This window comes from Protopterus annectens, chromosome 6.part0 (assembly GCF_019279795.1).
Source record: "Protopterus annectens isolate FY-2018-M chromosome 6.part0, PAN1.0, whole genome shotgun sequence".
NCBI lineage: Eukaryota > Metazoa > Chordata > Ceratodontiformes > Protopteridae > Protopterus > Protopterus annectens.
In genome coordinates this window covers 1,590,296,727-1,590,322,196 of record NC_056737.1, presented here as the reverse complement: position 1 = coordinate 1,590,322,196, position 25,470 = coordinate 1,590,296,727, and the positions used below count along the sequence as shown (strand labels likewise).

Sequence of the window (25,470 nt, the reverse complement as noted above, 5' to 3'; positions counted from 1 at the left end):
GGGAATACAGCATTCCTTTCTCCCTTTCACCCGTTCCACCAAAGTCTATCCCAGACATACCACCCGGTCAAAGGGATCAAGCAACCCTAGAAGTTCAAAGGTTGCAAAGAAAAAGAGTCATCCAAGAAGTCCCCACAGACCAAATCAGATCCGGAATATCTGGATATCAGCATTTTTTGAAGAACTTTGTTACCTGCTTTTTTTGTGGTCGGTATCTCACTATACTATCTACACAGATCCGGAATTTACTCAAAGTTCTTTTTAGTTCCAAAAAAGGCAGGGGACTGTCAACCAATTTTGGATCTCAGCAGACTGAACAAGTCGGTAAAGAAAATTAAGTTCCGGATGGTGACACTGCAGTCTATATACTCCCTTTTTCTGAGACAAGACAATTGGATGTTCCATAGATCTTCAGGATGCGTACTAGCATATAAAGATGGACAGGCGATCCAGAAGATATTTATGCTTCTGGCTGGGAGCCAGTCATTACCAAGTCAGTGCTTTGCCCTTTGGTCTCACTACAGCCCCCAGAGTGTTTACCAAATACATGGCAGTAATTACGGCTCACCTGAGGCGTCTAGGATTCGTGGTGTTTCCATATTTAGCCAACTGGCTCCTGAACACCACCGAGCATCTACTAACCAGGGCAAGAGACACCACCATTCATCTCTGCTCAGAGCTGGGCATTACCATAAATTTTGAAAAATCTACCTTGTTGCCATCTTATCATATTACCTTTATAGGGGCAGGATTAAACACAAAAGACATGTTCGCAAACCTACCTCATGAAAGAATTCAAACTTTACGCCATCAGGTGGTAGTATTGCTCATGAAGGAAAAAGTGCAGGCAAAATTTGTCCTCAAGATTCTGGGTTCAGTGGCAGCTGCAATAACATTAGTCCCATTGGCGTGTCTACACCTGAGAATGTTTCAGTGGCTACTATTTGCTCAGTGGTCCATGCAGGAGTTGCCCATGTCACACAGGATTTGCATTAAGGACACCTGCAAGAGGCACTTGCGATGGTGGCTTCAGTCCAAACAGGTGACGATAGGCAGACCATTTGTTCTTCCCCAACCGGTAGCTACAGTGACCACAGACGCTTCCTAGATAGGGTGTGGGGGACATTATCTGGGGCAGACTGTCCAAGAGACTTGGCAAGAACATGAATACTACTTGCACATAAATGTCCTAGAGATTAGGGCAGTGCTTTTGGAGGTGCAAGCATTTCAGAGCGGTCTTCCAACAGGTACGATTGTAATACAGACAGACAATATGTCCATGGTGTGGTACATCAACAAACCAGGCGGAACCAGATCCTGCCCCCTCTGTCGAGAGGCTCAGAGTGTATGGCAATGGGCAATTTCTTCTCAGCATTTTCTGACTGCAACGTACATCCAGAGGAAATCCAATGTGATAGCAGACAGATTAAGCAGAGCAATTCTTATGCCTCACAAGTGGTCCCTGAATCAGGAAATTGCAAACCAAAATTTTTTGCAAGTGGGGCCAGCCTTGCTGTGACCTCTTTGCCACATCTGTCAACTCAAAATGCAGCAGCTACTTTGCCCTAATTCCCCCTCCGGGGAAGTCACCAAGAGATGCACTTGTTCACGATTGGCCCCTGGGACTTCTGTATGCTTTCCCCCCATTTCCAATGATACCCAAGGTCCTCCAGAAAGCCAAATCGTTGCGTTACAGGCTAATTCTCATTGCTCCTTACTGGCGTCATCAGATATGGTTCCCCTTTCTATGGCTCCAACTTCAGGAGGAGCCTTGTATCCTGGACCCAGTGCCAGATTTTCTGACTGATGTGCTCCACCCCTCTATTCAAAGCCTCAAGCTGACAGCTTGGTTACTCCACTTCCCAACTTAGCCAGGCTTCCAGAACTATCTCTGGTAGTGCGACACATTTCGTTTTTGTCGCACAGGAATACAACTAGAAAACTTTATGCAAGCAAATGGAAGAGATTTTCTTGTTGGGCTGACAAAAAAACATATAGACCCCTTTACAGCCGCTATATCTGCAATCCTGGAATTCTTAAAAGAAACCTTTAATGGGGGGTGTAGCGGCAGCCATGGTACGAGTACAACTTGCTGCCATATCAAACTACCACGTAGGAGACATGCAGATCCAATATAATGTCCCACAGATTATGCAAAGCCTTTCTGAAGGGTACATTCTTTTTAAGACCTTCCATAAGAGAACCACCACTTCCTTGGGACCTCAATTTGATGTTATTGTCTGCAATTTTCTCTCCTTTCGAACCAGGCTCTTCTTGCCCACTAAAGTTCTTATCTTGGAAGACAATATTTTAACAGCCATTACTTCCTGGAGGAGGGTTTCAGAACTGCAAGCTTTGTCTGTCCTCCCTATCTGATCTTCCACAAAGACAGAGTTTCCCTCAGGACAAATCCTTCCTTTCTACCAAAAGTTTGTTCTGAGGCCATTTTAAATTAGTCCATTGAGCTTACCCGTATTTTTCCCCAGTCATGGCAACAAGGCAGAATACATGCTTCACCAATTGGATCTACATAGGCAGTTAGTTACGTTTTTACTTACATAGGACAAAGGAATTTAGAAAATCTGACCAACTGTTTGTTTCATTCTCAGAAAACAGAAAAGGGACTTCAGTTTCAAAAGTCACCTTATCAAAGTGTCTTACAGACACCATTACTTATGTATATAACTCTCAGAATAAAGAGTTGCCAGGAAAAATTAGAGGGCATTCAACCAGAGCTATGTCGACTTCCACTGCCATTCAAGCTAGGCTCCCTTTGGATTCAATTTGTACTGCAGCTGCATGGGTTAACCATCATATCTTTATCACTCATTACAAAGTAGATGTGGCCTCCCAGAACAGGGCATCCTTTGGTTCCACTGTTCTGAAGAGTTTATTTCCTTGAGCCACCCGAGAAAGAAGGTGCTGGGGATGCTGTCCCAACCATCAAGAATGAAGGGCAAGATAAGACAACAAAACATAAAGAAGTTATGTACTCACCATAACGTTCCATGTTTGTTGTCCATAATCTCGCCTTCATTCTTGCATCCCACCCCTCCTTCCCCCTTCCTGGAGGATCAAGAGGAATTTTATGAAATTGGCTGTAAATTTCCTGATTGCCTTCATGCCTTAGGAATTATGGGCAGTGGATCTGTTGTTGTATCAGGTGGCATAATCTAGTCATAAGTTCTCTCAAACGAGATCTGGGTAACAGTCGCTAGGCATCTTGGGATAGGATGTAGCCTCAAGCCAATAAAAGCTCTTGAGCTTTAGTATGTGGCTGAGTCGGAGCCAATGCTCGTTTCCATACCCAGCCATCAAGAATGAAGGTGAGATTATGGACAACAAACATGGAACGTTATGGTGAGTACATAACTTTTTTCAGTTACATAAATAGCTAGAAGGCAGTACAGTAACAATAGTAGGCATAGATTTTAAAATAAAACAGTATAATGTACATTTTAGAGTTAACACTGTATTAACAATAAGTATTTTGGATATGAATTGATGAGGACAATAGCAGTGCAAAAGACAGGGAGGAATAGGTTCAGGAATGGTAGTAAAATATGGTATAGAGAGAGAGACAATGGGTATCAAGGTTAGGTAAGATAACAGGGTTAGGCACAGATAGGATAGTTAGAGTTAGAGGTAGATCATATTTCATTTTCCTAAGTTTTCTTTATAGAAGGCATCCAATGAACCCAAAACAAGTCAAACAACAAGATGGAAGCTTTTTTTCTTAGACCACTGGAATGTGCAGCCCAAACACATTTTAACCAGTCAGTGGTTAATGATTTATTCATCCATCCATTAGGATGGACACAAATATGTACACCTCTTGGAAGTTTTATTCCTTTGGGTAGAGTTTTTCTCTTAAAAAATCATGAAAGTTGTCAACTTCCTGCCATCTGCAGTACATGCTAACATGATGGTGAAGTGATACTTTTCATGTCCAGTTATATGTATAAACACAGTTTTTATGCCTCTTTGTGTCTACAGTCCTGTTGTAGCACATATCGAAGTCAAGGATGTTTGATCGGCATTTGCTCCCTTCTGTGCAGCATCTTAAATGTGTTCCCTTCTTAATTTGATTACATACGTCTGGAACTCCAGAAGCTTCTTTACATGGTCATCTGGAATACGTTGTGCGATGGTAGTTCTTCTACGAACTGAAAAACCATGCCGCATCATAAAACGAACTGCCCATCCATAGGAAGCTTTAAACTTTTTTTTTCCGATTGTAAGAGATTTCTTTCAGTTCCAGAGCTTTAAGTCTGATTTCAGTACATGCCACACCAATGCCTTGTTGCATCCTATCTACTACCCAGTCCATTAATGTTTTTTCAAGGTCTGGGAAACATGCTGGTAAGCTACGGTTTGCTTTTTTCTTACTAGGCAACACTTGCAACGCATTTTTGTTTTTATGCCATAGTTGGATGTTTGACTCATGAATACAAAAATGATGACTTGCCCAATTGTCCTCAGATTCTGCACATTTTATTACTAACAGCTTTTCCACTGCAGAGTAACATTTTCTCCAAGTCATTTTAGGGCTTTAAATAGGTTTACTGAGAAAAGGACGAGTACTGGCCCATCCACAACCGGAAGGTAGGTGGGGAGGAAGGTGCCCTTCACAAGAATGCCAAACTGCTTGGAGCTTGGCTCCCACCTCCAAAGTTGAGTACATGGACTTATAAGACTGTTCCCTCAGCCAGGGAATGAATGGACTGTAGAGCTATTTACTTCATTGTGGAATGATTTTGGCCATCTTTTGTCCAGAAGGGAAATGTAAGGGTAATTTTGGCTTGGGTTTGAGGCCTGATGCTAAGATTAGCGGAGGTATTAAAAATTGAACAAATATCACAGTTTCATAATGTACTCACTGCACTAACGCAAATGGAATCACTAGTGCAAGATGGAAAAAAAAATCCTCCCATGGCTCCAATAAATCTCCATACCTCTTCATCTTTCCAGGTCTTTTTTTGCCATGGAACCGCTTGCATCAAGAGACAAATCCCAGTGTTATATTCAGATTTTGGATGTTTTTTGTGAGCTTTTTATTATTAGTCCTAATTGCTTGAATGTCAAGGTCCGATTTTTGTTTAGTCTTTTTTTTTTTTTTTTTTTTTCAGTATCACATACTTGAATATGTCAGTAGCTGTTTTTCGTCCTCCCATACTTCCACTTAGGTCTCCATTTTGTTTAGGCACCTTCATCTTGTATCACTGAGTTGAGTTGTTTAGGGAAATATTTGATATTTGTTAGTAGCTTTTGCTTTATTAGGATTGACTTTAATTAGTGTTCCATTTTGGATAGTTGCTGTCAGACAAGGATAAAGGTATCCAGTTTCAAAAAATCTTCTAAATGTGAATTATTTCCCCCTCAGGCACATAGGCATTATACAAATTGTGTTTGTGTGAGGAATTGTTTGGCTACTTTTTGTGATATTTGCAAGCATTTTCTTTCTAGGATTTTACAGGAGAGAGAACATACTGTCTTTCTTTTGCCTAGTGATTCTAATTCAGAGAAAAAAAAGTAAAGAACAGCTGAGGAAACCGGGATCATTTGGGACACTGTCAGGTATTCCTCTTCACTGAAATTGCTTCTTTGGCTTTTTTTCTTTCACTAGAAGCAGTGATCAGTCTTAAATTTCAGGGTCTCTCTCAGCTGGAAATCACTGTTCAGTGTAATACAGGATCCTTGTCCTAGGAAGAGGTTAAACAGTTTCTCTTTGGGAAAGGAGCTAATCAGTTGGGATTAAGCCCTTTTTCTTTGGTCATGTTTTTCTCCAGGTTTCTCTGCAGTCTTTTCTGTTTTGAGTATGGACTGGTGCAAGGTAATGAGGGACTCTGGCCAAGGTGCAAGCTGTGATGGATGTTCACTCTTTTCCGTCAGTTTCAAGGGTGGCAGAAGGCACTAAAATCAGTATCATTCTGTTTCATGCTTTACTAACAGTCGCAACACTTGATGCACGCATAGTAATCCTATTTTTAATATGTAATGCTAAATGTTATTTGGAATCTCATACTCATTATCCTTATGTCCTGCCATTTTTTTTAACATTTTGAATGTATTTTCTAACTTAAATTTTTAAACAAGTTTACTTGGCAATCTAAATTGCACTTTTTCAATATTCCACTCTAAAGAAGTGTGGTCCAGGCAGCACATACTCAGCTCAGTCTTTTTTCATCATTTTTGAAGGTGGGATACAGGGTTATGTAACACCTGTAGAAAATGAACCCATTGCATCTCTTCTGCTAGCATGGGATCTTTGCTCCAGACAGTAGTGATCGTGACCTGTGTATTGTATGTAGTCTAGCTCCTGGAGAAACCGATGTTGGGGGGTTCAATTCTTTCATGTTAGGGGAGGATGTAGGTTTATCTCGCTGCATAGCTGACCTCAAGTGGAGGTTTGGGGTGTAGTAACATACAGCAGTATACTAGGGTGGGAAGATGCGTTGTGATTCAGGGGTACACAGGAGCAAACACATATAGTGGTACACCTGCAGCATTACGCAAATGTTGCTCAGAGATGTAGTCTTTATAGGTAATTTCTTTCATATCCTGGCCATGGGTGATTGCTGGGTTCCATCTACCTCCCTGGCATCAGATGTAAATCTCATTTATGTTGTCTAATGAAAAGAATATGTTGAACTGTGGGAGTGGCAGATGGAAAATTGGCAACAGTCTGCAGACATACATTAGACCTGATAGTCATAGCTGTCAGGCATATCTAATCTGATGCATTATAATGGTACTGGTGGTGTTTCATTTTTCCTCCTTTTTTCTTCAGTTATTTTCAGTGGTGGTTTGTTTTAAGACGGACTGTCGTGATTAACTAAACACACCTCCCCAGTGGCATTCACCATTTTTATTTGAGAGTAATGCTTTGTGTAACAAACATGCACACCATCAATATTTTTTAACAGAATGCACTTTTTTTAAATTACTGCGTCTGTAAAGCATGCTTAAGAAATATTAGTATTTAGCTTACTATGATCCACTTATGTTTGTGTGTGTGTGTGTGTGAATAGTAGACATGTCCATTTTGCCTTGTCCACTCAAGCCCCAGTCTCCCACAAATCAAAATACTTTGGTTCAACTAGCTTTAATTTAGCCATGCTGAACTGCATCTCCTGTGTCAGTGCTGGTACATTGTATTAGCAGTGTCATCCTTATTAGAGTTGTGCTGTAGTTTGGCCTGCCTGTAGGTTCATAGGTATTTACTAGACTGTTGCTCTTTAGATGCCTAGCCATGAATTCTTATTGATTTTCTAGCCTTAGTACCAAGAATCCTGTATTTTGCAGAATTCTTGTATAGCCCTGGGTGAATAATATTTTAATGTTGTGTGAAAACCGTTTGTATAGTAAGTATGAATAATTGTAAGCCTGAAGGCAGGTATTTACATGTTCCCTCCATCCTTTAGGGATAAAGGTGTCAACCCAGGGGTGAAGTTACGGTTTCCTGTTAATGCATCCAGGTTGTACTTGAATAAACTAGGAAGCATACTTAACTTAATGTGGAGAGGAAGACTGAGTAGGGGTGTGCAGTGTTTGTTTTTACTGTGTGGTACTCCTCTTGGTGGACAGTAGCAGCAAGTTTTGTTTTCTGGGGAGCAGTACAACTTTTTGTGCAACACTTGTTGTTGTTTTTCTTTCAGCTTTTCCCGGTTAGGGGTCACCACAGTGGAACTCCGGTCCGCTAATGATTGGCAGTCGATTTTTACAGTGCCGAGGTGCCAGCCTGATGCCCAACCTTCAACAAAGGCACACCCATTTACGCATGTCTTTCGAACGCCACTCGACCGTGGGGAGGAAATGCAGATTCCATACAGAAGGCACTCCAGCCAAAAATAGAATGGGAGAACCTCTTGCTGTGAAGCGACAACGCTACCACTGCACCACCGCGGCTTACCAGTCAGAAGAAGGGTACAAAAAAAAATAGAGCACAGAACTGTTTCCAAAGTCTTTTTGTTGTAGAATGATGTGGGTCTGCACAAATAAGATAACTGAAAATATAAGTAACTGTGTGCTTTCAAAGCAACATGCCTGAGAAGCAGAGTGTGTTTGTTTTCTCCAAAGCAGTACAGCTGTTTGTACAGCATTTGTAAAAATAACCCTTTACGTTTTTTGTCCGTGACATAGGGCTGTGTTCTTTATACAGGTGCATTGCTTAGAAGTCGTACTGTTAACATGGATTTGCTGATGTCTTCTTTTTCTAATAAAACCTATAACCTTACCTCACAATGGTAAGGATCCATATTATAAACTTGGACTGCTATGCACACCTTCTGTTTTATATCAAAATTAGCACACCAGTCAAATTCATTGCATGATACTCTGTTACTCTACATTTGCAGCCTCTTCTCTTTGTCTTAATGATGCAGTAAAAGAAACTGTATAAAAAAAAAAATCAACTCTTCAAACTCTGGACTTTCAGGCTTAAGGGCAGTGATCTCATCTGCAGAAGAATATGTCCTGCCCAAAAATATTTTCTGCATGCCCTTTTTTTCAACCAGACTCTGGAGCTGCAGTTATGTATAGAAATGGAAGTTTTCCCATTCGCAAAGTTCATTGTCAAAAATGTTTCTTTCTGAGCTTAATAGCTTTTTTCATGCCAATCTGGCTTGACAGCTTAATCTTTGATAGGTGCAACTTCAGCAGATTGTAGTGTTTATGTATAGTGTGTATATGTTTATGGGATTTCTGTGGTATGTCTGTAACTCAGCAAGCAGTTTTGGTCATTGGTAAAGAAAGATGTTAACCTTCAATGTTAAGTTGACAATCTCGCCTTCATTCTTGCTGGATGGGTTCGGAGCCGATCCTCGGCTCCGACTCGGCCAATACTAAAGCTCGAGAGCTAATTCCACCGGCTCGAGGCTCCCCTATATCCCACAATGCTAGGCGGTAACTACTCAGATCTCGTTTGCCGCTATAGCTGATGAGGTGCTTTTCTACCGGCTCAGGCAGGTGAGTTACACTTTTACCTTATTAGGTACTTCTTAAAACCCCTTTTTTAATTTTGATACCATAACTTTTTAGTTTAATTAAAAATTTAGATAAATCGACCCCTGTTTGTCGAGTCCCTTTTTCCATTTTTCCCTTATCTTGTAGGCCTTCGGCCCCTTCCCTTCCCCTAGTCCTTTACTGACTAAATTAGTTCTTTTTTGTAAGGGCTTGTGTGTGTGTGTTTGTGGCTTTAGCCTTAATAATTTATTTTAATAGTTTTTGTAAAGAGTGTGTCTGTAGTGTGTTTGTGTGTGTCAGGCACTCCTTTTACTATGTCAAAAGACAAGGTCTCAGGCTTCAAGAAGTGTGACTCGTGCTGTCAGAAAATGTCTCTGACAGACGGTCACACTTCTTGTGTGTATTGCCTGGGGCCTTTGCACCTGCAGGACTCTTGTGCTGCTTGTCATGGGTTTAGCCCTAGAGTCCTGCAGGAACGCAAGAATAAACTTATCTTGCGGGGCTTATTAAAGCCTGAAGGCCCCCTGACTCAGTCTGTGTCGGGGAAGCCTTCAAAAACTTCCAAACAGTCGGCTCCAGTTCCAGAGTCGACTGCTGGAAAGACTAAGTCGGCTTCGACATCGGCTCCGGCTGGAGCCGATGTTTCTAAGCCTCATACTGTTACCTCGGCTCCGGCTGGAGCCGAGGCTGATAAAACTCCATCGGCTCCGATACCTTTATCGGACCCACAGTCTAGAAAGAGGTCCAGATCCCCCTCTATCGGATCCGTGTATTCGGCGCCAGGATCCCCTCTTCTTTCGGAACGAAGTCACAAAACTCATTCCTCACGGTCTTCCAGATTATCTGACCATGATTTGCAAAGGGTAGTGAGTAGACTTCTCAAGTCCGAGGCACTGGCCCAAATGCTGCATAGCCCGACTCACCAGTCAGTGGCTATTTCCGTTCTCCAATACATTCCTCCTCCGACTCCTTTGAGTTCGGAGCCAGGGCTTGTCGGAGCCATGACTGTCGGTGCGTCGGATCCGATACCTTCCATTTTGGCTCCGCTGCCTGCTCCGATCTCCTCCTTGGAGGGATCTCGGCGCCGAGCTTCCTCGCGGCTCGGGCGAGTGGCATCGGACCCTTGTCCGACCCGCCTCCCTCTCGGGCTTCGGCAGTGAGTTCGGCTCCGACATCGCTTCGAGCCGCCCTGTCGGTGCTGGGGAGGTCCTTGTCTCTTCGAGCGGGGCCTCGGCCTTGCCTGACAGGGTGCCTTCGAGGTCATGCGGAGCTGCTAGAACCAGGTTCTGCCCCACAGTCAGCTCCTTCAGCCCCTCCATCTACAGTGCCTGCGGTGATTTCTACTCACCCCCTTGTCTCAGACCGCAGAGAGCCAACTCCTCAAGTTTCCCCATTGGGAATTTCCTCCTCTTCCGAGGCCTCTCCTGACCCTGCAGGAGATCCCCCAAGGAAGAGGCAGTGCAAGAGGAAGCACATTGACTCCCCTGAGTCTATCACCTCTGACACTGACTTAGAGGAATCGAAGGTTCCCTCGATCCCCTCTGAGGATGCCTCCTTTGCTGACATCCTTGAGATCCTGAAACAGAGGGGGAACTGGCCAGCCCTTAACCCTTCGGAGGATGAGTCAGTATATCTTGAGGCATTTGGCTCTCGCCTTCTACCTCCTGGGTGTCCCTCCCTTTGACCCCTTATGGAAGTGGTGGCAAGGAAGGCTTGGACGGCTCCTGACTCAGTGGAACCCACCCCGAGGAGACCATCCAAATTTATTACTGCCCCATAGACAAAGATTTTTATCCAAAGGTGTCCCTGTTGATGCCATGGTGGTGGCTGCGCCACAAAGAAGGAGTTAGCTGATCTCGGTTCCTGTCCATCCTCCTAATAAGGAATCTAGGACCATGGACAGGTACGGCAAGCGGATGTTCTCATCAGCGACCTTTTCAATGCGGTCGCTGAACTACTTATGCCACTTCACTGCCTCCAGAGAGATTTACTCAAGGATATGGGTGAACTGATAAAGGATCCTACAGCTGAGGGGTTCAAAGACGCAATGAACTCCCAGTTGGCAACCCTGAATTCCATCGTTAACTTCTCCATGCGGCTGGTCTCATATGCAGCAGATGGGGCGAGTAGAGCCGCAGGCACAGGTGTTGCCTTACGACGTCACGCCTGGATGCGGCTATGCAACTTTGCGGACCCTTTCAAGGCGTCCTTCACCAATTCTCCCTTTGATGGATCATCCTTGTTTGGTCCACAGGTGAAGGATACATTGACCAGGTGCGAGGTAGAAGGTAAGACTCTCTCTGCTGTAGGAGTCCGTTTTTCTACCCCTTCTAGACCCTATCCCAAAGGTCAAAGGGGAGGAAAGATGTGGTTCCGCAAACAATCCCAGGGAGTCTCATCTGACGCACAAGGCTGATTCCCCTCTAGAGGCAGAGGGGGGAATAATAATAGACGCCGCCCTAGAGGCAGAGGAGGTCCGCAAAACCAGGGTAGCAGAGAAATGTTCTCTGACAAACCCTTTCAGCATCCCTGAGGGGCTGCCCAACTGTCCACCTTCGGAGGCAGTCGGGGGAAGGTTATCACTGTACCCAAAAGCCTGGCTTTCCCTTACTCAAGACAAATGGGTACAGTCGATCATATCCGAGGGTTACAAAATTCCCTTTATTCACATCCCAACCCAACCCAAAAGATCCCTTCCAGATGTTCCACCCGGTCTAAGGGAACAAGCAGCATTAGAAATTTCAAAGCTGCTATCAAAAAGAGCTATCCAATCAGTCCCGGCAGACCAGCAAGGATCCGGAATCTACTCCAAATTCTTTTTGGTACCAAAGAAAACAGGGGACTGGAGACCCATACTGGATCTCAGCTACTTAAACAAGTTTGTCAGGAAAACAAAATTCCGGATGGTCACACTACAGTCCATTCTACCCTTCTTGGGTCAGGCCAATTGGATGTGCTCGATAGATCTTCAGGACGCGTACTACCACATCAAAATGAACAGACGCTCCAGGAGATATCTCCGCTTCAGGCTGGGAGCCAGTCACTACCAGTTCAGGGCCCTGCCCTTTGGTCTCACTACAGCCCCCCGTGTGTTCACCAAATGCATGGCAGAGGTCGTGGCTCACTTGAGACGTCAAGGATTCCAGGTGTTTCCATATTTGGACGACTGGCTCCTTACCGCCACCACCAGACATCAGCTTCTTCTATCCAGGGACTTCACCATCCAATCTTGCCAAGCTCTAGGCATTTCGATAAATTTCGAAAAATCTGCTTTGTCGCCTTGTCACTCTATTATCTTTATAGGCGCCACCTTAGACACACTCAATCTTTCAGCCAGACTCACAGAGCAGAGGGTGTCAGACATTCGGAACCAAGTTTCCCTTCTCTTACAATGCAACAAAGTCAAAGCCAGACTGGTTTTGAAGGTACTAGGACTCATGGCAGCAGCTATTCCCCTTCTCCCCTTAGCTCGCTTTCACATGAGGATCCTCCAAAGGATGCTGTTTACTCAATGGTCCTTTCAACAGCTCCCGATGTCCCATACCATACTGATAACTCAATCATGCAAGAATCAACTGTCTTGGTGGATCACATCACCTCAACTTCTCCGAGGAAGACCCTTCACTCCCCCCCCCCCCAGTCGCCACATTGACAACAGACGCCTCCCTGATCGGGTGGGGGGGCATTATCAGGGCAGGACAGTCCAGGGGGCACGTGGCAACCTTTCGAGTGCCACTTGCACATAAACGTCTTAGAGATGAGAGCAGTGCTTTTAGTGTTGCAAGCCCTTCATGACTCTCTTCCCACTGGGACTATTGCAATTCAAACGGACAACATGTCCGTAGTGTGGTACATCAACAAACAAGGCGGAACCAGATCATACCCTTTATGTCGAGAGGCACTCAGACTTTGGCAATGGGCGATCTGTTCTCAGCGTTTTCTGATAGCAACGCACATTCCCGAGAAATCCAACGTTATTGCAGACAAATTGAGCAGAGCAATTCTCATGCCCCACGAGTGGTCTCTAAAGAAATCAGTTCTAGAAGAAGTATTCCTAAGATGGGGCCAGCCTTGCTGCGATCTTTTTGCTACTCCCCAAAACAGCAAGTGTCACGACTTCTCCACTCTCTTCCCGTTACCAGGCCATCCCACCAGAGACGCTCTAGTCCACGATTGGCCCCGGGGACTTCTATATGCCTTTCCCCTGATATCTCAACTAATTCAGAAAGCCATCGCCTTGAGAGTGACAATGATCCTCATTGCCCCTTACTGGCCTCGACAGATGTGGTTTCCCTTTCTTCAGCGTTACCTTTTGGAGCAGCCTTGGCATCTGGACCCAGTACCAGATCTGATAACCCACCAATCGGGTCAGCTGCACCAATCTCTGCCTTCTCTAAACCTCACAGCGTGGTTTCTCCGATTCCAACCTTAGCCAGGCTTCCCTCAATATCTCGCTCGGTCCGAGATATCTTGATAGCCTCTCATAAATCTTCTACCCGGAAGATTTATAGTAGCAAATGGAAATGCTTTTCCCTTTGGGCAACATCAAAAAACATAGATCCCTTTACTGCACCTATCCAGTCTATTTTAGACTTTCTATTAGAACTCTTTCAATTAGGATCTTCTGCATCAACCATTAGAGTTCAATTGGCTGCCATATCAAATTTTCATGTTGGTGTTTCAGAGTCTAGCATCATGGCTCACAAACTCTGTAAAGCCTTTTTAAGGGGTGTATTTCTTCTCAAACCTCCAATCAAAGATCCCCCGCCTCAATGGGATTTGAACTTGGTTCTGGCATCTTTAATTCTTCCCCCCTTCGAGCCGGCGGCTTCATGTTCTCTGAAGTTGCTTTCTTGGAAGACACTTTTTCTGGTAGCTATAACTTCAGCGAGAAGGGTATCCGAACTCCATGCTCTGTGCAGTCGTCCTCCTTACTTAGTTTTTCACAAAGACAGGGTATCCCTCCGTACTAATCCATCCTTTTTGCCTAAAATTTCTTCTCAAATAAACCTAAACCAAATTATTGATCTTCCCGTCTTTTTCCCTAACTATTCAAACAGGTCGGAACAAAAGCTGCATTTTTTGGATGTTCATCGACAACTTAGATATTACTTAGACAGGACTAAACAATTCAGGAAATCTGATCAATTGTTTCTGTCATATGCGGAAGGCAAATTGGGCCTTCCAGTTACTAAAGTATCCCTCTCTAGATGGCTCACCTCTACAATTACCTTCATCTATGAGATCAGACATCAAAAACTACCCTCAAGACCTAGAGCTCATTCAACTAGGGCATTAGCTACATCCGTAGCTTTTCAGGATAGGCTGCCAATAGATTCAATTTGTGCAGCAGCCACCTGGGCTTCTCCTCATACATTCATTTCACATTACAAATTGGACATGGTTTCCAGAAGCCGTGCCAGTTTTGGTTCCACTGTTCTCAAGAGTCTGTTCCGATAGGCCACCCGGGATAAGGTGCTAGGGACGCGGTCCCATCCAGCAAGAATGAAGGCGAGATTGACAACTTAACATTAAGAAGTTATGTACCTACCATAACGTTCCATGTTAGTTGTCTTCTTCTCGCCTTCTTTCTTGCGTCCCACCCTCCTTCCCCCAAGCCTGGACAGACCGACTGGAATTCATTTTGTGTTTTTCTTCTGAAAGTTGTCATTCCCACACGTTTTTTCCACCTCTTCTATCCTTACTGAGGTCTGCCTTTCTTTTATGCAGATTGTTTTGAGGTGGGTTTCCCTACTCCATTCTATGGAGACTAGGATTGCTTGGTATAGCAATCAAACGAGATCTGAGTAGTTACCGCCTAGCATTGTGGGATATAGGGGAGCCTCGAGCCGGTGGAATTAGCTCTCGAGCTTTAGTATTGGCCGAGTCGGAGCCGAGGATCGGCTCCGAACCCATCCAGCAAGAAAGAAGGCGAGAAGAAGACAACTAACATGGAACGTTATGGTACATAACTTCTTATTTTTTTCCATCTTGAAATTCTATGGTTTCATTGTACTAGTTCAAGGCTGGAGTGCCAAGGGGTTTCAGTTATTCAGTTCTTGTTTTAGATTCCAAAACTCTCTTTTGTCTTTACCTCTAAATAAGTTCATGTGGCGGCTGTTGTGTTGCCGTACAGCAATTACAAAGTTTATGCAGATGATAATGGTGTTAATTGTACATGTCCTTCTATATCCTCTTTAAAGAGTCACTCGCTATTGTAGCTGTCTAAAAGTAGTTCTGTCTGTGGTTATTATGCATACTTCCAGAGCTGAACTAATATGCAGATTTATTTTTATAGGCCAGCATTCACTCTGTTTAACTTATTTTGGATTTCTTTTCTGCCTCTAACGTACCTGCTGTTAAGCTGATAGCCACTTCTGACATCATTGCCAGTTTTAAGAATGGTCAACATGGCAGTTTTATGTGAACTTAGAAGACTTTGCAAGATGCATTTTGAAATGTTGAAGTAAGGAATTAATAATTGAAGGTGATGCAATGTACAAACAGGTGCTTTAAAAGAAGTTCATTTTTTGTGGAAGAGTATCGCAAGTAGCACAACCAGGATGTGTTTTTTTCAGTTAAGTGGAAGTTAGTAGGTAGTGGGAATCTTTGGATATAGAAGTTCAGTTTATTGTACACTGTGAGTAGATCTGTGAAGAAACCTGAAGAGGTACAGTGCGCTAAATTCTGGTGTATTGCTGCAGAAGAAACCTTAACTGTTTTAGTTGTCTTCTTGAGGAAAACATTTGTAATTTAATGTTTTTTTTTTTTATCTTTAAAGGGAAATAAGGCCCTACAGATTGTCATAAATGCTTATCTTACTGCATTCAGTAATTTATTTTACTTTTTTTGTTTACTGGGGTAGTTGACTCATCTGCGAAGGACTCATTTCAGCCACAACTCAGGAAGTGCAACAAAAAGTAGCTGTAAAATGGGTGTAACAAAACTTTTGACATAAAAGCAACAACACAAAGAGGTAGCAAAAGGAAAAAAAAATCTTTGTAGTACATTTTCTGTTTACTTCACATTTATATATATGTATAATAATGTTAAAATCAGTTTGTGGCATCGTAAGTGATGAATCAGGTGGCAGACTGTTTATAAGAAATGGACCTGACCTTTTCAAAAGCTAGTTAGAGATGCTATTGTTTTTGCCTCCTTTATGGAGAGGTAGAATAAAGGCAGCATGCCATAATTTGGGCACATAAGATTCCTGCATGGATCTATTGATCAAGATGCTAATGGGGAGAGTGATACCATCTGCGGCTATTTTAGGAAGGAAGGTGGGATATTGTCAAGGGGCACTGGAGCATGGTTTTAATTGACAAGCAACATTACAAGTACACATTTAAAAGAAGTAACAGGAAGTGGATGTGTGGAAGATTAAATTATGAGTCAAGAACTCAGAAATGAGAAATGTGGAGGATCACCTCCAACATAAAAAATTACTCTGTAAATTAAAACCATGCTCCAGTGTCACTGACAATATCCCATCTTCCTTCCTAAAAATAGCCACAAATGGTATCGCTCTCCCCATTAGCATCTTGATCAATAGATCCATGCAGGAATCTTATGTGCCCAAATTATGGTTTGCTGCCTTTATTCTACCTCTCCATAAAGAGGCAAAAACAATAGCATCTCTAACTACCACCCCATAGCTATCCTCTCCCCAGTCTCAAAACTTCTGGAAAAATGCATCCACCTTCAGTTTATGCCATTCCTAGCCAATCACCAACTAATCACTCCAACCCAACATGGCTTCCAACCTGGCCATAGTACTGTCACTGCCCTTCTCTCCTTCTTAGACACAATAAATCTTGCCTGTGACTCTGGAAGAATAGTATCAACAGTTCTACTAGATCTGTCCAATGCATTTGATACCATCTTTCTAACCTTAATCTCCCCAAGAATACCTTATCCTGGTTCTCAAGCTACCTCTCTGACAGGTCTCAAGCTGTGAAATGGGGGAAATGCACCTCAACCTTCCTTCCTACCCTCACTGGGGTACCCCAGGGATCCTTACTCGGTCCAATGCTATTCAACATCTTTATTAATGATTTCCACAAAGCCATGCCCAACACCAAAATTGTACAATATGCAGATGATTCAGCTTTAGTCTGCTGCGCCTCTAACCTCTCAGAGCTTTAAACAGTGAACCAAACTGCTTTCTCCACCACTGAAAACTGGATGCTCCAAAACCACCTCTCACTAAATGCCAACAAATCCAAAATACTATTATTCTCTCCCTCAAAAGTTTCCCCTCTTGATAAAAACTTGTTTCAAATTATTAGCCAAAACAATTACTATAGAGGTTGTTCCCTTTGCTAAACTACGTGGGGTTACTATTGATGAACACCTAAAATTCGACACTCACATCCAGCAAAACATTAAGAAAACCCATATAAAACTTGGTATGCTATACAGAAACATCCACTTTCTCTCTCGCCACTACCTTATCTACTCCCCTCACTAATGTATGGTGCTCCTCTACTAACAAACTTATCTGCCTCTCTCTCCTCCAAATTGGAAGTCTGTTATAATAAGATTTCTAAATTTGTAACCATAGCCAAATTCTCCTCCCGTCATTGTACTGCCTTTCATTTGTTAAATTGGCTTGAACTCTCCAACCATCTAAACTATATCCAAATTACTACAGCCCACAGACTAATTTTTTAACCTACTAAGTGCCCAGCACTAACCAGTATCCTTAAACCTTACACCCCTCAGAGAACTCTTAAGATCTACTCACCAAAACCTAATCACTGTCCACAAACCCAATCGTCCTGCTGGTCAGCTTCTTCTATCCTTTTCCTTAGCTAAACAATGGGATTCTCTTCCTTCCTCTCCAAGGACTTGTGAAAACTTTAAAACTCAGCTATATTCCTACCTTTCATCTAACAGGAAATGCAACTGCAGTCTCCCCATCTAGCATAATAATCAATCCACCCCTTAAACTCCTGACTAACTCTGAGTACAAGCTAACCTAACATAAATGTACATATTGTCAATAACAATTGTACGTATTATAAATAACCCATCCCACCTTTTTTTCTCTCTTTTCCTTCTAAGTCTTTATTCTCCCTCTCAATTAAGTTATGCTATGTAACCAAATAATTTATTCCTGTTCTCTAGCATGAAATTGTAATTGTGTCTTCTTTACTATGATTGTATATGTAACTAAACTATGTAATGCGGAGTTTTTCTCCCCAGGCCTCCACTGAAAATGGGCTTCCTAAGCCCAGTGGACCTCCCCAGCCATCAAACTTGAAATAAATAAATAAGTTACGATTGGTCGCTGATCGTAATGAGAATATTATGCCCTCAAGACGTGGATGCCAAGAAATTCACCTCGAGAATGAAGCTGAAGAGGCGAATCTTGGCATCCATATCAGGAAAGCATAGTTTTGCATTACGATTGAAGATCTGATCATAATTCTTTGTAGTGCGTGGAGGTTTTACTTCCCCTTGTGCTTGCTACTTCTTCTTGTTTCGGCTTTTCCCGGTTAGGGGTCGTCACAGCGGATCACCTGTCCGCTCATGATTGGCAGTGGAGTTTTACGGTGTCGAGTTGCCAGCCCAGCCCCGACGCCCAATCTTCCACAGAAGGCCCACGCACGCACTCACTCACGCCTAGGGCCAATTTAGAGTGTCCAATCCACCTACTTTGGGATGTGGGAGGAAACTGGAGTACCCAGAGGAAACTCACGCGACCACAGGGAGGACATGCAGACTCCAAACAGAATGCACCCCAGCCGAGGATTGAACCGGAGAACCTCTTGCTGTGAGGCACCTGTGCTTGCTACTAGTTAGTCTAAAATTAGTTTAAAAAAACAAAATGCAGTGTGTTGTACTAGTTTTAATAAGCAGTAAAGCTGTGGGAAAAGTGGTTGACATCCTTACAATATTGCCTTTGTAAGGGAAGTGGTTAGTCCTTATGTACTTTAGCAGACACCAAACAGAAGTGGGAGTTGAAGCATAGCAGTTTCATGTTGTGCTGCTGCTGTCTTCTTGTCAGAGCTGTCTGTTTATAGTGCAAAGTCAATGTTGCTGGCACATAGGGGATGCTTAAAGTTGTTAAGCACCCCTCTATAAGCTTTGTTAGGGTCTCACACTATAACAGTGCTGAACCAGGATATAATTTAGCCATTTTTTGAGCATAATCCGCGCGCTCTGTGCAGTACAAAATTATATGTTTCAGAAGCAGGAATATGAAATAAGTAATGAATATGTAAAGGATGTATTAAATGGACAAGAAGAGATTGTGTAGTATAAATTCAAGTTCATGGGCAAGGTATGGCTGTAAATATCAAAGGAAATATTGGCCTGCTTTTAAAAAATTCTGCAGAATTTGTGCTATAAAATTACATTTTCTAGCATGTGTAGATGAGAAAACAAGTGTTTTCAAAAGATTTTGCATGTTAACATGAACATGAGAATAAGATGATTGGTGCTATTGAAGCAAAATCAGACAATGAAGATGCTTGTAGCTGCAGTTGAAGTTGAGTTGAACATAAAAATCTGAAATTGCTTCATACCCTTTAAAACAAGAATGTGAGTCATAGTGTTTGAAACAAATGTTTTAAAATAAATAGAATGTTCCTTTTTTAAATTCACCAAGTGTGGATTGTAGTATTCTGTCTGAAGATACTTGACCAACTGTGACATAGAATGAGCAGAGAGCACAATATTATTATTATTGTAATTAGAACAAAAAATGTTAATATAAAAGTAAGCAAAGGAGGATTCTTTTTCAAATTGTAGCATTTAAAGAAAGTAGTTTTCCTAATATTTTGTATTAGGTTTATGAGAAGCTAGGAACGGTAAAACTAGTTCACACTGTAGACAGAAACTTTATCAAGGTGCTTTTTACAAATCATCAGTAACAATAGTAAAAAGGAACACAGAAACATAAATAGAGATGTGTGAAGAAAAGTAGTAAAATTAAATCTGGTCAAGTTCAAGTGTCAGTATAAACCAGCACTTCTGCCAACTAAATATATAATGATAAAAATCAAAGAAAATGGGTGTAAAACTGCTAAGGAGGGTATGACAGTAATAGTGCAAAGACAATGTGCTGAGATCAAAATAGAGAAAGAACAGGTACAAGTGTATTAAGTAAAGGCATTAGAAGAAAAGCAGAGTTTGCTGGAAAGTAAGCTTGTGATTTTGTCAGTTCAAGGCTGTTAAAAAAAAAAAAAAAAAAAAAGAATATCAAAACTATATACTTTTTTTTTCCTAAACCTGTTGAGTGTTCCACTCTGCCTGTCATTGGAACTTAGGTTCCTGGATGGAGCCAGAGACCATGCTTTGCTGGCATCCAGGGATACCACAGCTGGATCAGCTAAAAGACTCTTATAAGAACTTTAAGGAATCCTTGACTCTCTCAACATGATCAGGTTCTTAGGAATGGGTGGTGAGCTCCAGTGCCAGAGATGCATTAATAAAGACATTCTGCAGTACATCCATGATCCATGACCAGAGAAAGAGCAAGTGCTGTCGGCTGAGGCAGACCTGCTAAAGCTTTGTAAGTGAGCAGGGCCTCTGTGTGCTACTTACACTCCCACCAGAACTATTGTTCATGTTACGATGGCTGTTTCTAAAAGAGAAATCATCTGGTGGAGAGGTACAGGATAATGTGTCCTTGGTGTCTCACTCAATAGGGACCAGTAGGAGGATCTTCATCCACATAGACCAGTTCATTTTCCTTACAGTCTGGGGTGTCTAAATCATTCAAAAGAGGTTCCGCACTTTTTTTAAGAAGGGAACCGTAATACCTCAGGTGGAGGTAGCTGCTTGAACTTCAGAAGGAACAAATTCTGAGACAACTGAATCAGTTGTTGAGAAGGAACCTGGGAAGTGATTGGGGCAGAGACAAGGGTGATAGGCACCAGTTTGATTTTTGGTACTTTAGGCCCCATAAATGCAGAAAACGTTGCTTTGGAGGACTTGGAGAACTGACCAAAATCTCCCCTCAACTGACAAAAACCTCCCCTGCAACAAACGTGTTAAATAAAGTTGCATAATTTTTTCATGCACGATCTACCCCTTGGTCCCTGCATAACCTGCATTTGCCAAAGGCTACTCTCCTGTATGGGCTATGCTTCTCCACAGGGAATACCTTGACAAAGGCTACCCCTTCCCCCCACCCCACCACTTGATATGGCCTGCCATCCCTTAGGTCTGAACTTTATTTTGATAATTGTAACTGGTCTCATTGGGTATAGTATGTCATTCTGTACCTTTTCCTTTATAAGGTATATTGAAGGTTTATTTAGTATCCCAAAACACAGACCTTAGATGTCATGAAACAAGCTATGCAATTTTTGGTTTTCTTCATGTTGCATTGTAATACTGCCCCATTCTGTATCTGTTCTGCAGTTCAGCATTGTCTGCAGTGTTGGCTTGTTTAACTTACCGCTTAAAAGTAAAGTTTGCAGTGTGTCATTGGAAGAGAAGGAGAGCTTTACTTTAATGGCTGCTACCAACCTGTACTTTTGTATCCAGGTTGTCCTTGATGCAAGTGGCACTGACTTTTCTGATAAGCATTAGTATATGTGTATAGTACTTCACAAAACGTGAATAATGTTTTAGGATAAATTTTGTTTTACTACTTTGAAGTATTAATTAATTAAGCTGGCTTTACAGAAAATATATTAATTATGTTTAATGCGTCTTATTTTAAGGTGTGGTTAAAGAAGGAGCTGGTGCAGTAGATGAGGAGGATTTCATCAAAGCTTTTGAAGATGTCCCAACAGTGCAGGTAAGGAAAAGGGTTTATTAATATTCGGGTCACGACTGTGGTACGAAAATAAATTGCATTAATTTTGGATTACAAAATGACCTTAGGGGTAACACTAGTATATATTTGCTATCAAGTTCAAGAAGAATATAAGGAAAGATTTGCCTCAAGGATAACATTAGCAGTGAGTCACATTATTAGGGTTTACTCACCAGTGATTCTGTGTTGGTTCAGTACCTTTTTTCTGTAGCTGTCTTACTTTAATGCAATGAACAGCTCTGATCTTCTACCACAGGAATTGATGATGTGGCTCAAGAATCCCACAAGTGAAGAGCATTGGTATGGGCTTTCTTTAGCTCTTCTTGCTGTTGACAAACCACAAGTTACTTGACACGTTTTCTTTTGAGTGGCTGTCATTTCTTAGGAAAATTCTTTAATGGATCATCTAGAGACTGTTTTTATCTAGAGATTGTTTCCACATTCCAAGCTAGTTAATGTTAGCTGGTGGTAGAGAGAGAGAGAGAAGGTTTGTGTGTTGTATGCTGTATGTAAATCTTTGTGCACACTGTTGGTTCTCTTAAGGACCTGACTGCAATATTAAGTCCTCTAAGGTTAGTCTAAAACTTAAATAAGTAACTTGATTAGGAGACATAGTGGAATTATTCTAAGGTCACATGAATGCTCTGATATAATTAACTTCATTCATGAACAAGTGTAAGACAGAAATTAAAACACACACACGCACACACACACACACACACACACACACACACACACACACACACACACACACACACACACACACACACACACACACACACACACACCTTTCCTGGAATTACAAAATTAAAAAAAAAAGCCTGCCAAGATAAAGCCCTGACTGTGACCCACATGATTTGTTTGAGTTAGCAGCTCAGGTGCTGGGCAAGGAAGGTGTTACTTGAGTGGTTGATGCCAGCTTGCTCATCCCTAGGGAGGGATCAGTATTCCTTTTGGCTGCTTGTCATCTAAAAGTGAAGGCTTACACATGATGAAATCAGCCAGGACCTACAAACGTGGGAGTTGAACCTCCCAATAGAACTATGGTAGATAATTCTGCACAGGTGTAGAAAGCTCCTGTGGTAATGTAGTTGCTTGTGTCAGCCACCAGATGTGAGTTTAGAGCTAAAATAGGAACACCCTGGGTACTTGGGTTGATGAGGGCTGGGGGCTTATCTGTGACAGTAGGGCAGGATAAGTAGTGGCAGCAGGCCAGAAACAAGGTGACAGATCTTTGGTGATAGTTTCACTCCCTGTCTGTCTCTTGGGCCATTAATTCAAATGGTTTGCTTGGGGGGGGCAGGACAGCAGGAGTCTGATGATTCTTCGCCAGCTGTAACACAAACCAACCCTCTTGGTTGCCTGAATGGTGGCCTTTCCGGAAAGCTGCTGATCTTGTTTTGTGGTACACTGCACAAGAAATTAATGAGTTGAAGTCTAAATGGTGTGGTGATGGTTAACAGATGTGGGGGAGCAAAAAACATACAGAAAAAAAGTTAATACAATAAAGGAATGGTACTTGGCTTTCAAAAAATTAAGAACAGAAACTGTTTACTTATCAAATCTTAAACAAAATAAAAATGAAGAAACAGTGCCGCAAACAAACCGGAACACAAAACTCATAAAACATGGCACTTGGAAGGGAAAAAACACTTCAGTTCCACAGAGTAATGTTCACTCAGCTTTAATCAAAGCACAAAATAAAAAACACTAATGACCATAAAAGTGGTGACTTAGTTAAGAGTTTATGGTCATTGGTGTTTTTTATTTTGTTACGTTGGATCTCTCTCCTTTTTTAATAGAAGATCAGACTTTTTGTTGCAGTAGTCAAAGCAAAAGCACTATAGTGGATAAATGCAGAGGTTAATGTTCATCAAATTATTTATATATATATATATATATATATATATATATATATATATATATATATATATATAGTATACATTGAATATAAGTGTTTAACTGTTTTAACCTCTGTACAAAAATCTAGTTGCTACTACTAGGAAAGGAATACTGTTTGACTGTACACACTATTTGAGCTATACCAAGTACTGAATCTTTAAATGTTTAAAAGTTCTTCCATGCAATAAACGATTTAATTGTGCCACCTGACTGCTTCTAACTTTTAAAGGTTTGTTGTTCGCTGTTTGAATTGAGGAAAAAATGTTAACTTGTCCTTAAAACATTTTTCCTAGAGCATTGTCTCATCCCTACCTACTGTGTTTGCGCATAAGCTGTAGTTATTTCAAACATTTTGTTGTAATACTTTGAAGGTGTAACATCAGCACTTGAAGGACTTGAGTGTGCATGCTGGTCATCATTAGTGTCTCAAAGTATTTGATGCACTTCCACATAAGAGAGTAATTGACAAGTTAAAAGATCAAATGTCAGCCCATATATAGTTCAGCAATAAAGCACAACAGGATAGGGTGAGGAGTCGTTACCTCTCTTTCCTGGTGGGAGGTTGTCAGTGATGCCTATTGAAATTCTGAGGAACATAATGGTGATTGTAAGAACTGTGTGGCTGGTGGTGCAAATGAGAGGAAATATGTACTAATTCTCAGGTTGCATTTTCTCAGAATATTATGTTTTTCATCAACATGTACTGTAGAAGATGGGGTTTATTCACCATTTACCTGAATGTCAGCTTGTTGCTGCTGTTCATACAAAAAGAAAGCACAAAGGGCGCACTGTAAGTAGTCCTCATTTACTGTTTAATGTGTGGCTGACTTTTGAAACAAAACTGAACTGCTCTTTTTCCTTCAGTTGATAGCCAGGCTTTGTAACACATCTCAAAATAGTTTACAGTAAAGGAGAAGAACATTATTTATGACTTGTAATGTTCTACCCAGGCATCCTTGTTTTTATGCATCATGCCAGCAAGATGATACCCACGGAAGTATTTCAGCTTAGTGATTATGCTTGCATGAGACCTTTTTGTAACTGTTTAATCTGTTCAGCAAAGTAGGATTTGTAGTAGACTTTTGTTCTTTTTTATATTTTGTCTGTCTCCTACTCCACAAAATTGAACCACGTAATTAGAAAATTAATCACAGTTTTCATTGAAGTATAGTAAAACTAACTTCACCTGTGGATGATAGTGTGTCCAGTAATGCACCTTACCATTTGCACACTTTAGCGCCCACCACCACCACCAAGCTCACCTAGTAAGGTTGTTCACCCTCGCTTAGAGAAAAATAAGTAAACTGAATACTGTATGTTCATTTGTAGGCAGCATTATCAGTCTTAAGATAAGAAGACATTCTAAAAATTGCTTTTTAACTGAAGCCATTATTCTTATGTCCATAAGCCAGTACCAAGCAGTCATCTTATTTAAATCCTGTTGTGCCAGGTCATGCTTGAAAAGGGTTCTTGAACCAGTGTACTTATCCAGTTAACAAATATAAGTCACTACATAAATATTGTGCTTTGTTTTTTCTTTTCTTTTTTTTCTTATATTCTTGTCTTTGACTTCCAGCCATCAGGTCTCTCCTACTATATCTTCAACAAACGTGCCATTCTCTGCACTACTGGACATCCATAATACATAGTCAAGGGATTACTGGAAGGGGCCATCATCTAGGCAGCCATGGATGTGGTTTGTGTCTTTTTTGACTTCACCCCAATGAGTGTGTTTCTGTGAAGGCCTTAATTCCAGCAGTAGTAGCGAATGTGAGCACACGTGTCACTGTGGCATCCTGTGCTTTTCATTTCCTTGTGAGTGCTTC

The 25,470-nt window shown here is 41.8% G+C and overlaps 1 protein-coding gene across 1 annotated transcript in view; it reads left to right on the top strand.

Moving 5' to 3' along the window:
* Positions 1–25,470, top strand: part of CLASP1 (cytoplasmic linker associated protein 1) — a 4,127,769-nt gene that overhangs the window by 1,374,460 nt on the left and 2,727,839 nt on the right. The window contains exon 10 of the mRNA XM_044073692.1: positions 21,648–21,724. Within this exon, the coding sequence (XP_043929627.1) occupies positions 21,648–21,724 (77 nt within the window). The remainder of the gene's footprint in view (positions 1–21,647; positions 21,725–25,470) is intronic.